The sequence below is a fragment of the Doryrhamphus excisus genome, linkage group LG1 (assembly GCF_037039965.1).
Source record: "Doryrhamphus excisus strain RoL-2023G ecotype Guam linkage group LG1, RoL_Dexc_Guam_v1.1, whole genome shotgun sequence".
Classification (NCBI taxonomy): domain Eukaryota; kingdom Metazoa; phylum Chordata; class Actinopteri; order Syngnathiformes; family Syngnathidae; genus Doryrhamphus; species Doryrhamphus excisus.
The window spans coordinates 6,822,389-6,839,878 of NC_136357.1; the positions used below are offsets into that span (position 1 = coordinate 6,822,389).

The 17,490-nt window shown below is 38.6% G+C and overlaps 2 protein-coding genes across 2 annotated transcripts; one reads left to right on the top strand and one right to left on the bottom strand.

Moving 5' to 3' along the window:
• The first annotated feature begins 47 nt into the window (after positions 1–47).
• Positions 48–10,429, top strand: ap4e1 (adaptor related protein complex 4 subunit epsilon 1). The gene is made up of 21 exons (XM_078788646.1): positions 48–396; positions 1,358–1,429; positions 1,517–1,640; positions 2,593–2,666; positions 2,744–2,865; positions 2,961–3,120; positions 3,211–3,377; positions 3,462–3,535; positions 3,626–3,748; positions 3,817–3,926; positions 4,039–4,178; positions 4,678–4,793; positions 5,060–5,178; positions 5,302–5,604; positions 5,738–5,849; positions 6,423–6,552; positions 6,882–7,131; positions 7,254–7,778; positions 8,005–8,195; positions 8,273–8,433; positions 9,235–10,429. Exons 1-21 carry the CDS (start codon positions 256–258, stop codon positions 9,393–9,395), a joined length of 3,375 nt encoding a protein of 1,124 aa, XP_078644772.1. The 5' UTR covers positions 48–255; the 3' UTR covers positions 9,396–10,429.
• On the bottom strand, positions 9,505–14,267 carry cyp19a1b (cytochrome P450, family 19, subfamily A, polypeptide 1b). Its single transcript, XM_078788690.1, has 9 exons — positions 14,132–14,267; positions 13,893–14,043; positions 13,674–13,828; positions 12,922–13,098; positions 12,729–12,843; positions 12,522–12,636; positions 11,453–11,615; positions 11,131–11,372; positions 9,505–11,062 (listed from the first exon to the last, which is right to left on the bottom strand). Exons 1-9 carry the CDS (start codon positions 14,265–14,267, stop codon positions 10,787–10,789), a joined length of 1,530 nt encoding a protein of 509 aa, XP_078644816.1. The 3' UTR covers positions 9,505–10,786.
• Between the last annotated feature and the right edge of the window lie 3,223 nt (positions 14,268–17,490).

The window sequence follows — 17,490 nt, forward strand, 5'->3', positions numbered from 1 at the left end:
TTCCATAGTCAATTTGTTCGAAAAGTGTTTGTTGTCAATAAAGTTTTTTTTTTTTACAAAGCCGGAAGTGACCTAAGTGAATCACAACAATGGCCGCCTGGCGCTGTAGCATTTTACCTGTTGTGGTCTTTTTAAGCATTTAACAGTATTTATAGTTTTGACTGTTCGTCACAGAGTGTCAGGCATGTATAGGTGAGTGAGTGAGTGTGTTTCATAGAAAACAAGAAAGCTGCAGTGCCGCTTTTTGTGGCCAAAATGAGCGACGTTGTGGAGAAAACGCTGACAGCTCTGCCTAGCCTCCTGTCGTTAGACTCTCAACCCGGAGCTGCAAAACTATCTTCCACCTCCAAACTCGGAAGCTTCATCAGAGGAATCACGGAGCTGACGTCCAAACATGTGAGATTCTAAAGCTGAATTCAAAATTGTGTTAATTGTGCTGTTTAGCAAACTGTCATCGAAAGTTAAGTGAGGTAGCTAACTCGATTAGAAAATAAGTACTGTATGTGCTGTAACTCCACCACCGGCTAGCACATGTAACCATTAGGAGTTTATAAGAACTAGTTGTACCAACTAAATCAATATTTTTCATGTTTAAAGTTGAAAATTTGAGTAAATTGTCGAATAAGATGATTGTTTACTCCCTGGTATTCACGTCTGTAGTCCATGCGCGCGCACAAAAGTACTGTAGTCCCAAAGAGGCGATTTCAGCTATGCTGTTATTACAATAAGTCATACATTCAATAATACCAAATGTTAGTAGCTAAACTTGGTCAAATCACCATAATTGGCGATTTCAAAGTTACTAGTCCATGTTACATCGGGCATAGCTTACATACTCAAAACAGGGTGAGATATACATATGCCTGGCCAAAAAAGGTCACAACTTGGATCAAACAAGCCCATTGGATAGTTACTGAATGGGGGATGATTTCAACTAATGTTTTAACCCTAACTGAGTTAATTCATATATGAGAAGCACTGCATTCTGTGGACACTGAAATGTGTTAATCTGTTTCAAAAGGGTGAATGCATCAAGCATGAGAAAACATCCATTCTAAGGCAATTGCTGAAGTATTCAAATTGAATCGAAAGAACTGTCCAGCACATTATTAAAAGGTGGTAAGATGGTGAGGGTCTTACTCTCCCATCATCAATACAAGACCTTTAGTGAAAAACGTATACAACTCAGGGCCGAAATGTTCTGACATTGCAGTAAACAAAGATGAAGGAAAGGAAATATTAGCGTGTGTGACCTATTTTTTGACCAGGCAGTGCATGTCATTTATTCCTTTAGTCCATATGTGCTCATTCCAATGGATCACAATTCAGTGCAATATTGTACTTTTTTTTTGTATAGGAAGAAGAAAAACTGATTCAACAGGAACTGGCTGCTATTAAAGATCAAGCGTCATCCCCAAACACATCCATGGTTTGTGCCATTGCGTTATATCTTTACAGGTCAAACAATGAGTAATATTACATGGAATATTACATTTTGTGTCGTGCTGATCATCAGCGGCAGATGAAGGAGCTCATGGTGAGAGCCATCTACTGTGAGATGTTGGGTTATGAGGCGTCCTTCTGCTACATTCATGCCATCAAACTGGCTCAACAAGGCACTGCATTGGAAAAGAGAGTTGGTATGTGTGACGTCAGTCCTCACTATAAAATGATATAATATTTTGATAATGATATAATTAGGGCTGCCAAATGATTAAAAATGTTAATCTGATTAATCACGGATTTTTAACTAATTAATTACGATTCTACGATACTATGTATGAAATGTGCCCATTTTTACTATATTTAATGAATAGAAAGATGAATGATGATATATATTTGTATGTATTAAGAGCTTCAGAGTAGTCGGACATTTGAATCACACTTTAAAGCGTGATATTATGTGCAATGAGGGGTTGTGTTCACAGACATCACATAAATTAAGGTAAATGTATTTTTTTCAGTGTAATTTCTAGCATATTTAAATGTACTTTAGGTGGCAGAGTTTTTTTTCATGAAAATATTCAGTTTACATATCCCGGTGTTGAGGATACAATGAAGGAAAAAAATGCAGAAAAAGCTGCTTAGCCTTATGGAATGTAATTTTCCAATAAATAAAATTTTAAAATAATTTACTGTATATACAGTACCTCACAAAGGGGGGACAGCCTTCACATTTCTGCAAATAAAATATTATATCTTTAATATGTAATTTAGGGTAAAATTGAAGATTTTATACAATGTATTTTTATACAATGTAAAGTGTCCAGATTGCACAGCAGTGTAAATGCACTGTCCCCTCAAAATAACACCCAGCTTGAAGTCTCAATGAAGGAAAAAAAATGCAGAAGAAAGCTGCTTAGCCTTATGGAATGTACATTTCCAATAAATAATATTCTAAAATAAAAATGTACTCTATATACAGTACCTCACAAAGGTGAGTACAGCCTTCACGTTTCTGCAAACTGAAGATTTTATACAATGTAAAGTGTCCAGATTGAATAGCAGTGTAAATGTACTGTCCCCTCAAAATAACACCCAGCTTGAAGTCTCTGTGAAATGTACAATTTTGATGTTCTGTGGCGTTTCCAGGATACCTCTCTGTGGCCTTGTTTCTGAACGAAAGTCACGAGCTGCTGCTCCTCCTCGTAAATACAGTTCTAAAGGTTGGTGCGTTTTTGTTTTAAATACACAACTTGCTACCTCAAATTGGCATTGACATCATTGAATTTCATGCTGTTAGGATCTTCAGAGCACAAACCTTATTGAAGTGTGCATGGCTCTGACTATTGTCAGCCAGTTATTCCCCAAAGACATGATACCTGCAATCCTCCCTTTGGTCGAAGAGAAGCTAACTCACCCAAAGTAAGAAAACACTCATTTATGACTGAACAGTTGTTTTCTTGAGTGCTTGTTTGGATACTCCAAAATGTAGGACTAATGATATTTTGTTTTTATAGAGAAATAATTAGAAGAAAAGCGGTTCTGGCACTATACAAATTCTACCTAACCGCACCCAACCAAGTTCAACACATACACAACAAGTTTCGCAAAGCTTTGTGTGACAAGGATCCTGGTGTTATGACAGCCTCTCTGCACATCTACTTACAGATGATCAAGGTACTTTTTTCATTTATTTGGTTAACTCTTCACTGGGATCAACATTGCTGGAAAAAAATAAATTACTTTTGGATTTGATACTTCCTGTAGGAGAATCCAGAAGGTTACAAAGACTTAACAGGGAGTTTTGTCACCATACTGAAGCAGGTGGTGGCTGGAAAACTTCCAATGGATTATAACTATCATAGTGTTCCTGCTCCCTGGCTTCAAATCCAGCTTCTCAGAATTCTGTCCTTATTAGGAAAGAGTGACCAGCGGTAATTTATCTTTCGAAAAATTAATTTGGGTCTCTGAGGCTGTGCTTTGACTGTTTTTTTTGTTGTTGTTGTGGTGCAACACAGTACAAGTGAGATCATGTACGAAGTTCTTGATGAGTCCTTACGAAGAGCAGAGATGAACCATAACATCACTTACGGTATGCTATGTTTGAGAAATCATATTATGTGGTTGCTTACATTTTTCTAATGTCTGTTTATTTTGTCTCCTAATCTGCTTGTTTTCTCAGCAATATTGTACGAATGTGTAAAATGTGTTTACACAATTCATCCAAAGGCCGAACTACTGGAAAAAGCTGCAAAATGTATTGGCAACTTTGTTCTGTCACCGAAGATTAACTTGAAATACATTGGTAAGAACCTGCGTAGTAATTTTCTGATCAAGTCGGCTGTTGCAGTAAACATGTTTGTGGTGCTACAGGCTTGAAAGCGCTCACCTACGTGGTCCAGCAGGATCCGAAACTGGCCCTGCAGCATCAGATGACCATCATAGAATGCCTGGATCATTCGGACCTCATCATCAAGCGCGAGGTGACACTGTTTGCTCTAGTTTTTCAGCTTTGGGTAGGGGAAATGCTCAGCTAAGTGTGGAGTTTGAGATTATTCACTCTCATGACATCACTGAATCTCCTGTTTCCTATAGACACTGGAGTTGCTCTTTAGAATTACAAACGCCCAGAATGTAACCGTCATTGTGGAAAAGATGCTGGACTTTCTGCGTACCTGTCAAGATGACTACACTACCATTGACCTGGTCGGGAAGGTGGCCGAAGTGGCTGAAAAATATCCTCTATTGCTGATGTGTGTGTGGATTCTAAAATCAAGTATAGCCTTGTTTCAAAATTAGACGTTTTTATGGCTGTTTCAGTTGCAATTGCAACAGTCAGTAGATCAGGAAGACCTGGGTTTGCATGTTCCCCTAGTGTGTGCCGGGTTTCCTCCCACATTCCAAAACATGCATGTTATAATAATGATATTAATAATAATATTTGTACACTTTGGTAGTGTTACATTTAATAGTAACTACTTACTTGCAAAACACTCTTGGTTTTTTTTTTGTTTTTTTGTACTCAGAAGTGTTGAGAATTGTAGCCCGTATAGTGTAGTCAGTAGTCCTTCAACTTACAACACGGCTACTGCAATAGTATTGATCACATTACTGCGTTGCAAAACATAGTGCTAGATATTACTCACTCTCATAAATAATTATTGTTATTAAACAAATAACAATTACATATCATATCATTTAGCTCACTGTTTATTTTCCTATCAAAAAGTCTACATATGCACCTAACGACAACAAGTGGTTCATTGACACCATGAACACTATGTTCTCATTGAGTGGAGACTTGATGCAGCCTGATATCCCCAACAATTTCCTTAAACTGCTGTCTGAAGGTGAGTAAACTGTTGTGATATTATGTTATATTCTTACTTGAAGCAATGTTCATCTGGTGGTGTGATGGTACAAGGTTATGCCTTTCATGGCAGAGGGTATTGGTTCCTGGCCCGCTTGCGTCGGGATGGTCATCCAGAATAAAAATGAAGTCAAAACCATTCATACGATTGACTTGCTGTGGTGACCCCTGACAGGCAAAAGCCAAAAGCGGTCAGGTGGAATGGTTTTAATCATCTAGATGTTCTTTTCTTACAAAATTGCCCAGGGCTTGATAGCATGGAAGGGGACACAGAGTTGAGGCGATTTGCTGTGGATTCTTATGTGTCTCTGCTGCACGGAGAGCCAGGCAATCTGCCGCAGTGCTTCCTGCAAGTCATCAGCTGGGTGAGCACAGTTTTTCTCACAAGCCCCATGTACAGTTTATTTATTATACTTTGCAGGAATGTTCTTTGTCATATCATCTGTTGAAGAACTTGAACCTTGATCTAATAAGTGTTTGTCTTTCAGGTCCTTGGTGAATATTCTCATTTGAGAACAGATCTGGAGCCAGCCACCGTTCTGAAACTTCTGGCCAAGCTTTTGAGCTTGAAGCATTCCAGCAGTGAAACAAAAAGCTGGGTCCTCATGGCAATGACCAAGGTCTGTGAGAGTGAAGCAGGTATGGATGTTCTTCAAGGAATATGTGAAACGTACTGCAGCTCCATGGACACCGTGCTGAGACAAAGGGCGCAGGAGCTACAGAACCTTAGCCTGCACGCTGAGCTGAAGGCGAAGGTGCTACCTCAAGATGTTTCTATGGAACCTCTGGAGGTAATATAGCTTTAAAATTGGCGGGCATATAAATCACACTCTTCATTACTTGAGATTGTTAATTTTATTAGGTAAAATGGGAATTGGTTTATTGAATTATAATGACTAGAATCAGCATTCCCTTTGTTTCCAGGTAGATTCCTCTCTGTCATTTCTGGATGAATTTGTGTCGGAAGCGCTGGCTGCTGGTGCTGCTCCTTACAAATCTCATCATCAACGTCAGGAAGAATTTGTCCAAGAAAAAGGTACAATAAATCTCACTTTAAATATTTATTATATAATTTGGCAACAGGAGAGCAGCCCTGTTTTAGTTATTTATTTATATTAAAAGGGACGATGCATATTCATTGACATGAGCACATTAAAAATTAGGATGTAAATATGCCAGATTTAGCCACAAAGGCCAATTTATATCTGCGGCCCCATGACAGATTGATGTAAAACCATAACAACACCACATATACAGTATGCAGGACATATTAAAAAACTACTTTTGCAAAATGGTACAAAAACCGGTCATACAATGAGCAAAGAGACACACAGTTTTCAAAGACAAAAATATATAAAAGTATATACAGTACACATTAAACACATCATGAATACAAATTAAAACACTAATTGCAGTTATGTGTACATCTTTGATTATTCGGGAGATGGTTTGTAGTGATAATGTGATGTGATGCTCTAACAGAAAAGGTTAGGCATTAGCTGTCTTAGACATTCCCACCACAGTAAATGACATTTAATCTGAAAGTACTTCTTTAAGCACAATATATTCCAGATCAATATTTGATTGTGTATTTGTTTTTCTTCCTCAGTTTTAAGCCTGGAGCCCTACAGCATGTCGTTACCTATCGACATGTCGTCATGCAGCATAGCTGACAGACAATCTCCCACGCTGCCATCAATGAGCTCTGGTCTGTCTGGTGACAGCACAGACAAAGCAGGGTATGTGAACTTGTCCCCGATTTGTCCTAAACCAGGGGTCACCAACATCATCACCGTCATTCAGGTTTTCACTTAACACTACAAAGATGCATTCTGAAATACAAAATGTGAGTTGTGAATACCTGCAATTTGTTAATGTTCTGATTGTTTGGGTTGAAATAAGCGTTTATAAAAATGAGTAGCTCTTTCCCATTTTCAATTTGTAAAAGTAGCTCTCACAAGACATTTTTGAAATAATTTTTGTATGCATTATTGTAGATGTTATTTGATAGTTATCATTACTGTTATGGCCATCAATAGTGATACAGCTCTTCTGCTTCCTGTTTCAGTGCCACAACTCTAAAGCTGGAGAGAGTAAAACGAGTGTGGGGTAGAGAGGGCTACCTGGCCCAGAGGGAGCCTGCAGAGGAACCTGCTCCGGTTGAAGCACCCAGTCCAGTCCATCCAGTGGAGCCGGTGGGTGAAATCAGCGTCTCCCAGGACCAGACGTTACCTACAACTGTTGCTGGCAAACTAGAGAAGCAGCAGCTAGCATCCTCACTTTTTGTCGGCCTGGGCTCCCAGACGTCTGTGTCCTTGGTGAGAAACATTGTACCTCATGTTGACTGGGTTGTGCTCAGTATGATGCATTAAAATAAAAAAATGTATATACAAAAGTGAAATACATGATCATAAATCATGTGTATTTGTCTTTTGAACAGATGGGAAAGTCAGAGCAGACACCCCAGAGGTTTAGGAGGAAGGCCAAAGGTCAGGTCTCATCCTCAGAAGTCAGCAAGCAAACACCCAATTCTGTCATCGCCCCTCCCGACAGCGTGGACAACCTGCTGTGTAGCATTCTGCTCGATTCAAACACAGACCCTGAAACATCTTTACCCACACCCAAACAGAATGGTATTGTCCCTTTAGAGGGCGATCAATCTGAGAATGACGTGAAGACGCTCAAGACTAGTCTCACCATGAATAACGGCCAAATGGCTGCTGACTCCGCTCAGACTGAAGAACCAGTCACAACTAAAGATATATGTTTCGCCTCCTTCCTCCCTGCTGACTGCATCGGAGCGACCCATTCTGAAATCACTCCTTTGTGTTCCAGCCAGTCTGTGGATCTTTTTGCCTGCCATGTGCACAAAGAACAATGTTTGGTGCTCGTTGTTTTCATTTTCAACTCCTCCTCCACTTGTGTGCAGCGTTTACTTGTGCAGCTGGACTCAGAAGAAGTTGAGGTAAATACGTATTTAGCCCAGACATTGGTGACAGGCAATGTTAGCCATAACCCTTTTTTAGATGGATCTTTGAAATTTCTGAATTTTCCTAATTTCTTTGAATGCAACATATCTTGTCTTCTAAGATACCTTGCATTGTTGAACAGTTTTTGAGGAAGAACACTGATATGACTACAGGAAATACATCACAAAGCTGCTCTGATGAAGGTTTTCTACTGTTTTGCAGGTGTCCTGTATCTGTGAGAGTCCAGTAGAGGAGGTGAAGAGCCACGGTGTAGAAGTGTGCCATTATTCCCTGACTGTCAAGAGGCCTTCGGTTCATCTTGTAGTGTCAGGACAGGTTTCTTTCCTCATGCCTACTGGGACTCCCCACACAGCCAAGTTCTCATACAAACTCCCTCTTATCTCATTCATCAGGTGACACATGCAAGGTTCCTAAATGCAGCCATTCTTGTGCATGACTATTAACTTATTTTTATATATTTTGTGTCCAGACCTTTGGCCCTGTCCACAGAGGAGTATGGGACAATGTGGCTGGCCTTTTCGCATGATACAAAGCAGAACCTGACGCTTATCACAGGTCTCCAGGATCCTCTAAGAGCCACTCTGAACGTGCTGGAGAGGAAACTCCACATTCATGTGGTGGAGATAATAGGTAGGCATTGAATATGCTGTATTATATAACCTACAAATGTTTAATTGAGGCAACTGAACATGTTGGTAGATAAAAGATGTTTAAATTCTAAACCAAAAGGCTGATTCCATTCTAAATTATACAGCGTTATCCTATTTAACTGTTTGGTGGGTGTTTCACACAAGCCAGGAACAGGAACCCTGCTCTTTGCAGGTTAAAGTTCCCAGACCACCACTAAATGGCAAAAAATTGCAAGTAATACACACACAGATAAAACTTTAATCTAGCTTTGACTCACGGCTTCCCAACCTGTTAAACAAGGACTTGTTACTACTAAAATGTTAGTATACTAAAACTCACCCAATCACATGTTTCATGGTTGACTATGGGCTATTATTAGTCAAAAAGTATTGTTAAAAACATGTTAAATGTTGTATTCTGGCCACTAGGCATGAGTAATGTAACACTGATGAGAAATGACATTAGATCGCATTACTGCATGGAATCAGCCATGGCATGTCCGACATGACATAGTGAAAAGAAGTTCTCATATTCTGTGTGGAAGTGGTAAGTTATTGGTTTCTTTCTTACATTTAGAATAAACACATATTGAATCCTACTTCATGGATATTCACTTTTCACAATCTGCACTAAATGATATACGACTGTAGTACCATTACAGAGCAAACTGGTCAGCCATCAATACTAGCGCTGATGGATTCATTGTACACAACAGTACAGAAAGTGTAACATTGGTTGTTGCCTTCTATTTACAGTCAAACTGTATATGTAGGTTTAATCTGCCATTCTTTTTCCCAACAGGAACGGAAGGAATTGTCGCTTGCCAGCTCCTGCAGGACCAGCCGTGTTTGATGCACTGCAGAGTACACGCTGGCACGCTTGCCGTGTGGCTGCGCTCTCCAGTCCCCGAACTGCCCGACTGTCTGCTCTACCACTGTCAGAGAGCTTTACAGGAACACTGAAGACTGGCACTGCTGAGCTGCATCAGCTCAAAAAACTGAACAGAAAGGGAGTTGACTGATGCCTGGTGTCTGCATTACAGTGTTTATTACATGCATCATACACTTTGACACCGTTTTTGAAGAGAAAACGCACGCTTAAGCTCTGGACCCAAAGATTGAAATCGTCAAAATAACACAAATGTCTTAAATTTCTGACAGGGCTTCATGGGGATTTGATCATTCTCGAGGCAATGACATTGTTAATTCAGTATGTCTTACAGTGTTGCTATTTTTAGTCTGAGTTGATCAATACATCAATGCTGAATACTTGAAAAGAAAAAAATATCCTCGCATTAGCTGGCTGGCAGAAAATGCTGAAAAGTTATTGAAGATTTAATATGTGTTTGTCATAAAATATGCTGCAGTATTTGAGGGAATATTCAACACTATCATTGTAAAGCTGATATTTATAAGTAAGAGTACGTTAAAAGTCTTAATTATGGCGATGAATCTTCCTCTCCATCATCTCTTTCTCATGTGGCCATCTATGCATTCATCTTTCTGGTAGTCATTTTGGTGAGAGGCGGATTGTAGCTAATACAATATTTTTTTTGTATTCATGCAATATTGAAGCATATTTATTGGCTTTATATTCTTAGTAAAAATATTTTTTATGAGTTTGATTTGAACTAACAAACGTTACAGTACTGTTTGTCAGATGGAGGGAAAAAGAACAAGCAAAACCTAAACCTATGCCTTATGTTCTAAAGCCAAGGTGTTTTATTTGTGCCTATGGTACAGAGTTAAGTAATATGCTTGATGCACTATGATTCTACTAACTCCAATAAATGCACCATGTCATATTTATCATGATTGGAGTTGATGTGTATTAACTAATAACAGGCATCTTGCATATTTAGTCATTTTCAGTTAATAGTGCTGTTCAATGTAATTGTCAAATATTTAAATGGGGTATAAATTACCAAAATCGCCATACAATGTTAATTTTTAATTATAATTAGGGGGTCCAATGATATACAAAATTACAGTGCATTTGTGTTATGGTTTGATACTTTTGCATACAAAAAACTTTTTTTTTTTTTAGAATTTTATTGAAGTTGCCAACATTTTTCTAACCTGCCTCTTTTTGATTTACTTTTAGTTTTTATTTTTTACTTTTAGTTTTAGCTTTGCTGGTGCTGCAGCCCTGTTGCAAGTTAATATTTATTTCAGTGTCTGATTGAATGTTAACACATGGTTAATTTATTGATTGATTGTTAGGCAATATTTACCTTTCCCCACACAGCGATACAAGTACAAAGAGACAATTATTTACAATGTTTTGACATATGGACTTCAGCAAGGGTAGCCAATTAAACCAAATATGGAGTGATTTTAAAGCTGTCCTCACCCTAACTGGTAGCTTGAGCCGACGGTGTCATGTGACACATGCATGACTGTTGTGTTGTAGGGATAAAACGCATGGCCCGGCTGCGCTCGTCCCCCACCGGCTGCTGAGACAAGTTGTTGGTCTGCCTGATGCTGCTGATGGTGCAGCCTCGGCGAGGACACACGGTGAAACGAGATAGGAGCGTGACCAGGATGGCTTTCATCATCACCATGGCGATGTGCTTGCCAACGCAGGAGCGAGGCCCGCAACCAAACGGCTGGAAGAAACGTTTGGGAACCTGAGAAAGAAAGAAGACGTCAAGGTTTGACCTTGTGTGTATGATCTGAGCCACATTTGCTCACTAACTGTTTTGTTAAAATTGTGGAGGTTGAACTCTTTGGGATTTGGGAAAAACTCAGTCTTGTGCATGAGTCCGATATTCAGAATGATGTTGGTTCCTTTTTTGATGCTGACGCCGTCGATGATGTCGTCTTCCAGAGCTTTTCGCATGGTGAAATCAACCACAGGATGAAACCTTAGGGACTCGTTGATGAAAACCTCCAGCACTTTCAGACGTGCAAAATCGACATTTTCAACTCCACGTTCACCTGTCACAAGAACACCGGGGTGGTAAGTAAACAATCTTTAGATGTTATCCAGATGTTATACAAAGATAATCCTGATGTACTGATGACAGAGTTGATCTCCTCCACAAGGGTCTGCTCTGTGGCTGGGTTCTGTTTCAGCAGCATCAACATGAAGAAGAGGCTGATGGAGAGAGTGTCCGGAGCTGCGATCACCATCTCCAGCACGCATTGCCTCACATTGTCGCCGGAGAGCTCCCCTTGGTTCTGTTCAATGGTCAGGTCAGAGTGGGTCAAACAATCAACTATGTACACTAGATCACAAAAGTTGGCAACTGTTTTATTATATTTTCTCAGTGGACAATACAAAGTAAACGGGATATAACTTGAGAATTATAGGTTATCACATGGTTTGTACCATGGTTTGTGCCAGTATTGTGCTGATACTGACACTTGGGGGCATGATACCTGGCCTGATACCAGACAAACCATGAGATGATCTTATTATCACCTACTATTTAATCATGAGCTTATTATCACGTACTATTTAATCAAAAGACCATTTTGTTTCCAGAAAATGTTCAGTTTATTACATGTATTATATCTAAACAGTGTAAACACAACAATTGCAAAAATATTTCAACAATAATATTTTATCAACAGTCTTGTCTTATCAATGTCTGACAATTAAAGTTTCATTAATCAAATTTGGGGTTTTTGGTGACTGGAGAAGAACTAGGTACTAAGCACTCGTGTCAGTTCTCTGATTGGTTGTTTCACGGGCACGATACCAGAGCAGCGCGCTCTGAGTGGACAGCTACGGGGGCTGATACTGGACATGGTTAAACTCTATATTTTATCAGTTTCACTGCCCTGGGCTTTGACACAGTATCATTTCGGCCTTTTCCCGTATCATTCATGGGCGGTTTCTAGGGTACAGGGCCAATTAATACTGTAGTATGTGATAAAAAGTAGTACAGTCCTCCAAAAAACAGTGTTGATTCATTTTCAGTGTATAGTAAATGTATGCTATTATACAACCTGCACACTGACTACTCTAAATTTTATTCCCATAGTGTTGTCCCTTGACAAAATACATAAAAATGGTTGCTGAAAATGTGAGAGGTGTACATATTGAGCAAATACAAAACACACGACTTTTAAGAACATCACCTGGGCGAAGATGAGCTCCGTCGCAAAGTCGAGCTCATCATCCAGCTTCTCTGTTGCTTTGAGAGTGTTTCTTTTGAGCTCAAGGAGCGTCTCCATCGCATCCTGTAGCTCCTGGCTATTGGAGATGAAGCAAAGTAATAATCAGGTATATGGACACTTCAACAATTGTTACAAATATGACGTTTTTATTGTGTGCTAGAATCTTACGCTGCTGTTTTATGTTTGTCGTAAAGCCAACCGATTTTGAAGAATATATTGGGCTTAATCAGAACTGCTTGCCATGTCTCAAAATAGTTTTGGATTTTCACCAGCAAGTCCTTCTCTGAAATATAAGACATTTTTATTTTGGTTTAAATATTACATGTACTGCAAATTTGTACCGTGTGTGAGTGCATCTTACCATTGAGAGGCACTCTAAGAAATAATTTGTTGGAGATATCCACCACTATAGCTCTGAGCAAATTGAGAGCGTCCACATGTCCGGATGGATCTGTCATATCGTGGAGGTGATCCAGATGTTCTGATGTGGCGCTCATGCAGATAGACACGGTCTTCTTCAGACTGGGTCCTGTCAGGGCTGCAAATATGTAAGCAGAAGACATGAAGGCCAAACATTTGCAGTAAATTGTATTTTTCCTCACTTTATGCTTGATTTTGTATTTATAAGTTATGAAAAAGGGCTGCATGGCAGTAGAGTGGTTAGCGCGCAGGCCTCACAGTTAGGAGACCTGAGTTCAATTCCACCCTCGGGCATCTCTGTGTGGAGTTTGCATGTTCTCCCCTTGCATGCGTGGGTTTTCTCCGGGTACTCCGGTTTCCTCCCACATTCCAAAAACATGCTAGGTTAATTGGCGACTCCAAATTGTCCATAGGTATGAATGTGAGTGTGAATGGTTGTTTGTCTGTATGTGCCCTGTGATTGGCTGGCGACCAGTCCAGGGTGTACACTGCCTCTCGCACGAAGACTGCTCGGATAGGCTCCAGCACCCCCCTGCGACCCTCTTGAGAATATGCAGTAGAAAATGAATGAAAGTTATGAAAAGGGTATTTCCAATAACGATAGTAAAAAAAAAACATTCTAGATCAGATTAGATGGCATTGCAGGTTCTGACCAGGCAAATACAATAAATATATGTACAAATAATAGCTCACCTTTAGAGAAATAAGTCCTAATTTTTTTCCACAGTTCCACATTGCTGTTAAAAATGATCCCTCTCCCTTCCATCCCAATACACGCCAGACCGTTTTTGTTCCCAAATCGAGCTATGTAGTGGGTGCTCCTCAGAACATGATAGACTGCAGAAGACCTACAAGAGAAGCCCCACTTTGACTTGTCTTATTCCACAGTCATTCTCAAAATGTGTAACTTGCCTGCTTATAACGAGAGTCTCCTCCCCATCAATCCACACTCTCACAATGCTGCCATATTTGTTATTGTAGTAGTTGCTTGCTGTTCCTATGCCTGTCCAGATAAACCTGGCGTAGGAGGCAATTGGGCCGAGTCCTGCTAGGAAGGACGGACCTGGAAGTAGATACATTTCTTATGATATGCTATTTGTATTGATGGCGATTACAACAATGTACAACTATGCATGTACAATTTACAATACCTGGTATGTGTGACAAATGTCTCCGCTCCCAAGTGGTGAAGAGGAGCAACAGGAGAAGAACAAGCAGTAAAGTAACACCGTCTGACACCATGTCGGTTACAGTGTGGCCCATGGTGAGCACCTCCAGCAGCAGCATGACCTACACACACGTACGTGTATAACTTAGGAGCTTCACTGTGGTTAAATACCCTTCTCAAATATAGCTAAAAAGAGTCAAATTCCACACCACAATAACAGTTATGAACTCTTGATACAGCTCTTGATTAAATCATTATATTATGCAAGCATAGGCAGTAGTGGATTGTCCATATAGGTGGGAAAAAACATCCAGTCAAATATAAACAGAAGATATATTTTATCAGGTAGGGTAAACTGAAGAAAAAGAAAAATAATAATAAATGTATATTATTTTTTTCTTCTTTTGCTTCAGTTTACCCTACTTTCTTTCAAATATTATATTAATTTTATTATTAATAATAAAATATATATATATATAATTTTTCTTTAAAATAATGAAGTATAGATATATATTATTTTTCTTTTAGGTAGGGTAAACTGAAGAAAAAGAAAAATAATAATAAATATATATATTATTTTTTTCTTCTTTTGCTTCAGTTTACCCTACCTAAAAGAAAAATTATATATATATATATATATACTGTCCAGATAAAAAAGAAAAATAATAATAAATATATATATATTATTTTTTTCTTTTTTTGCTTCAGTTTACCCTACCTAAAAGAAAAAATAATATATATATATACTTTATTATTTTAAAGAAAAATATATATATATTTTTTATTATTAATAATAAAATTAATATAAATAATAAATAATATTTGAAAGAAATATATGTATATTTTTTTTCTTTAAAATAAAGTATATATGTATATTATTTTTCTTTTAGGTAGGATAAACTGAAGCAAAAGAAGAAAAAAATTATATATTTATTTTTCAGAAAAATAATATACACATATATATTTTAAATTTTATTTTAATTTTATTATTTTTTATTTATTATTATTAAAAATAATATATGTTTTTTTCTTTTGCCTCCGTTTACCCTATCTGATAAAATATATTGCAACACAAAATTATAACAAGTATGTATATTAAAAAAAATAATACAAATTTACAATAGTAATACAATTTTAATTTAGCAGCAAAAGAAGAAGAAATGAAATGTTCTTAAATGTAATAAGATGTGACAAAGCTCACCTCTCTGCTCTGAAGATGCTTCAGTCAGGTTGGAGTACAGTTTGAGGAGACTCAGCCACCTTCTCTAGTTTCCAACAAAATAAATTGCTGTGGCCCAAGTGTTTTTAAATCCTTTTTTTTTTTAAAGAATAAAAAACCTTTCACATTAGTTGCTGTTGCCTAGAAACACGAGCACTATGGAGTCCTAAGCACCATTAGAGTTTGAGAGCAGTGATGTGCAGAGCACAACCCAGCCACAAAAAAAGCACCTTCAAAAAGAACCCACCCCGTCAAAGAAATGTTTTTGTTTTAATTTTCTTAATCAGGATGGAAAAAAAAAACTTTTTCAATTTGTCTTTTACAAGGCCTTACATCACATTGGGCTTTGTTTGAAAGGAAGAAAGAAAGAAATCTTTGGAGCGAGGAGGCTTTTCAAGGGGAGCTTAATTAGCTGGGTCAAACTGACCCGTGTCAAATGGAGCGAGGATTTAGCAGTTCTAAACGGAGGAAAAAAAGGGGGTGACAAATGTATTTTGAAGCATTGTATTTATAAATTCATCCCATACTTCTGTCACTATGCAGAAAGGAGCAAAAATAATAGCTCAGATTGAGTATTGATGTACAAAAAGAGGATCAAGGCTCATCGTAATGTCACATCATTCAATCTCATGGCCTTGAACACATCCTCTCAATCAACTTATTATATCCAACATTTAGGAGGTTGGTTGAAAACTTGGCTGAAACCTCCTTTCTGTCTTCTGGTGGAAACTAAACAGGATGTAGGAACATTCTGACATCTTCACAAATGTACATCAATTAAGAAACTGTTTTGGCAAGCTGGGAGACCCGAGTTCAATCCCACAATTGGCCATATCTGTGTGGAGTTTGCATGTTCTCCCCGTGCATGCGTGGGTTTTCTCCGGGTACTCCGGTTTCCTCCCACATTCCAAAAACATGCTAGGTTAATTGGCGACTCCAAATTGTCCATAGGTATGAATGTGAGTGTGAATGGTTGTTTGTCTATATGTGCCCTGTGATTGGCTGGCGACCAGTCCAGGTTGTACCCCGTCTCTGGCCCGAAGACAGCTGGGATAGGCTCCAGCACCCCCGCGACCCTCATGAGGATAAGCGGTAGAAAATTAATGAATGTATTGGGTTGTGGACTCCTGTAGAGCAGTAACACAATAACCCGCACATACATTTTTCTAGATCTTCCTCTATGTGCAGCGACAACACTGGTTCTTCACCTTAAGGCAGCGTACACAAATCATGGAGCACATTGGTGAAAACTTGAAGACAGTCGGGACAATTTGCATATACCAGCAGTTCATTCTTATATGCAACTGGGAATGGATTGTCATCATTCGCTTAAATAAGAGACATTGACAATACTCGACTTGTTCATGAATGTCACATCTTTAGAAAGTAATGTGAAGGACAAAACAAGACTGGGTTGGCCAACATGGACAAAAAAAAGTATGAGGCAAATAGGAGAAGCGAGCTAAAGTGTTTTTTCACATACTGCTACTTCATAAGAATATTCTATTTGTTTTTTTTTTTATTATTTTAAATAAAAAAATCACTTAAAAATCCCCCTCTTGTACATCCAACTTCCACTTATTGCACATGGCATTATCATTGACAGCCTGCACAACACAATACTGACCTCAAGTGGTAGAAATATGCATTTTACACCTTTTGAGCTTGTGTAATTGTAGGCCTTATGGCCCAGAGGAAGAAAATGTTAAGTTTGCTTGTGTGAGACTTCATTTACCCTAAAACATTGTCCAGAAGGAAACAGGTCGAACAAGTGGTGGGTGAGGTGAGGATTTTCCTGCTTCATCTGGAGAGGTCTGGAGAGATATTTTCCTGCCGGTGTTTTATAACTCTCTACTCCTCCTTTCTGATCTGTGCAACAGCTGCTACACCACACCATCATATTTGCTCTATTCATTTTTGCCATCACCCTTTTCAAAGTAGTGATGGTAAATACAACTGCTACATAGTTGTCAGTCTTTGCATTATGGAAAGGTAGTGACATACAGTCGTACATTAATGCAAAATATTACCAAATGTGTTTCTTCAGTAAGGGCAAGAGGTGTCTACACTGTTGTTAGCATTACTGATTATGCAAGCAATGAAATGTCACGTCCTCATTCCTT

What these genes read in the sequence shown, in the direction of transcription:
- ap4e1 (XM_078788646.1), top strand. Translation starts at nt 256, where the DNA reads ATGAGCGACGTTGTGGAGAAAACGCTGACAGCTCTGCCTAGCCTCCTG. An exon ending in ACCTCATCATCAAGCGCGAG is followed by an intron (nt 3,927 to 4,038) that starts GTGACACTGTTT and finishes TGTTTCCTATAG; the next exon opens with ACACTGGAGTTGCTCTTTAG. An exon ending in TCCTGCAAGTCATCAGCTGG is followed by an intron (nt 5,179 to 5,301) that starts GTGAGCACAGTT and finishes TTTGTCTTTCAG; the next exon opens with GTCCTTGGTGAATATTCTCA.
- cyp19a1b (XM_078788690.1), bottom strand. Translation starts at nt 14,267, where the DNA reads ATGCTGCTGCTGGAGGTGCTCACCATGGGCCACACTGTAACCGACATG. An exon ending in ACATTTGTCACACATACCAG is followed by an intron (nt 14,044 to 14,131) that starts GTATTGTAAATT and finishes ATCTACTTCCAG; the next exon opens with GTCCGTCCTTCCTAGCAGGA. An exon ending in TAGGACTTATTTCTCTAAAG is followed by an intron (nt 13,099 to 13,673) that starts GTGAGCTATTAT and finishes ACATATTTGCAG; the next exon opens with CCCTGACAGGACCCAGTCTG.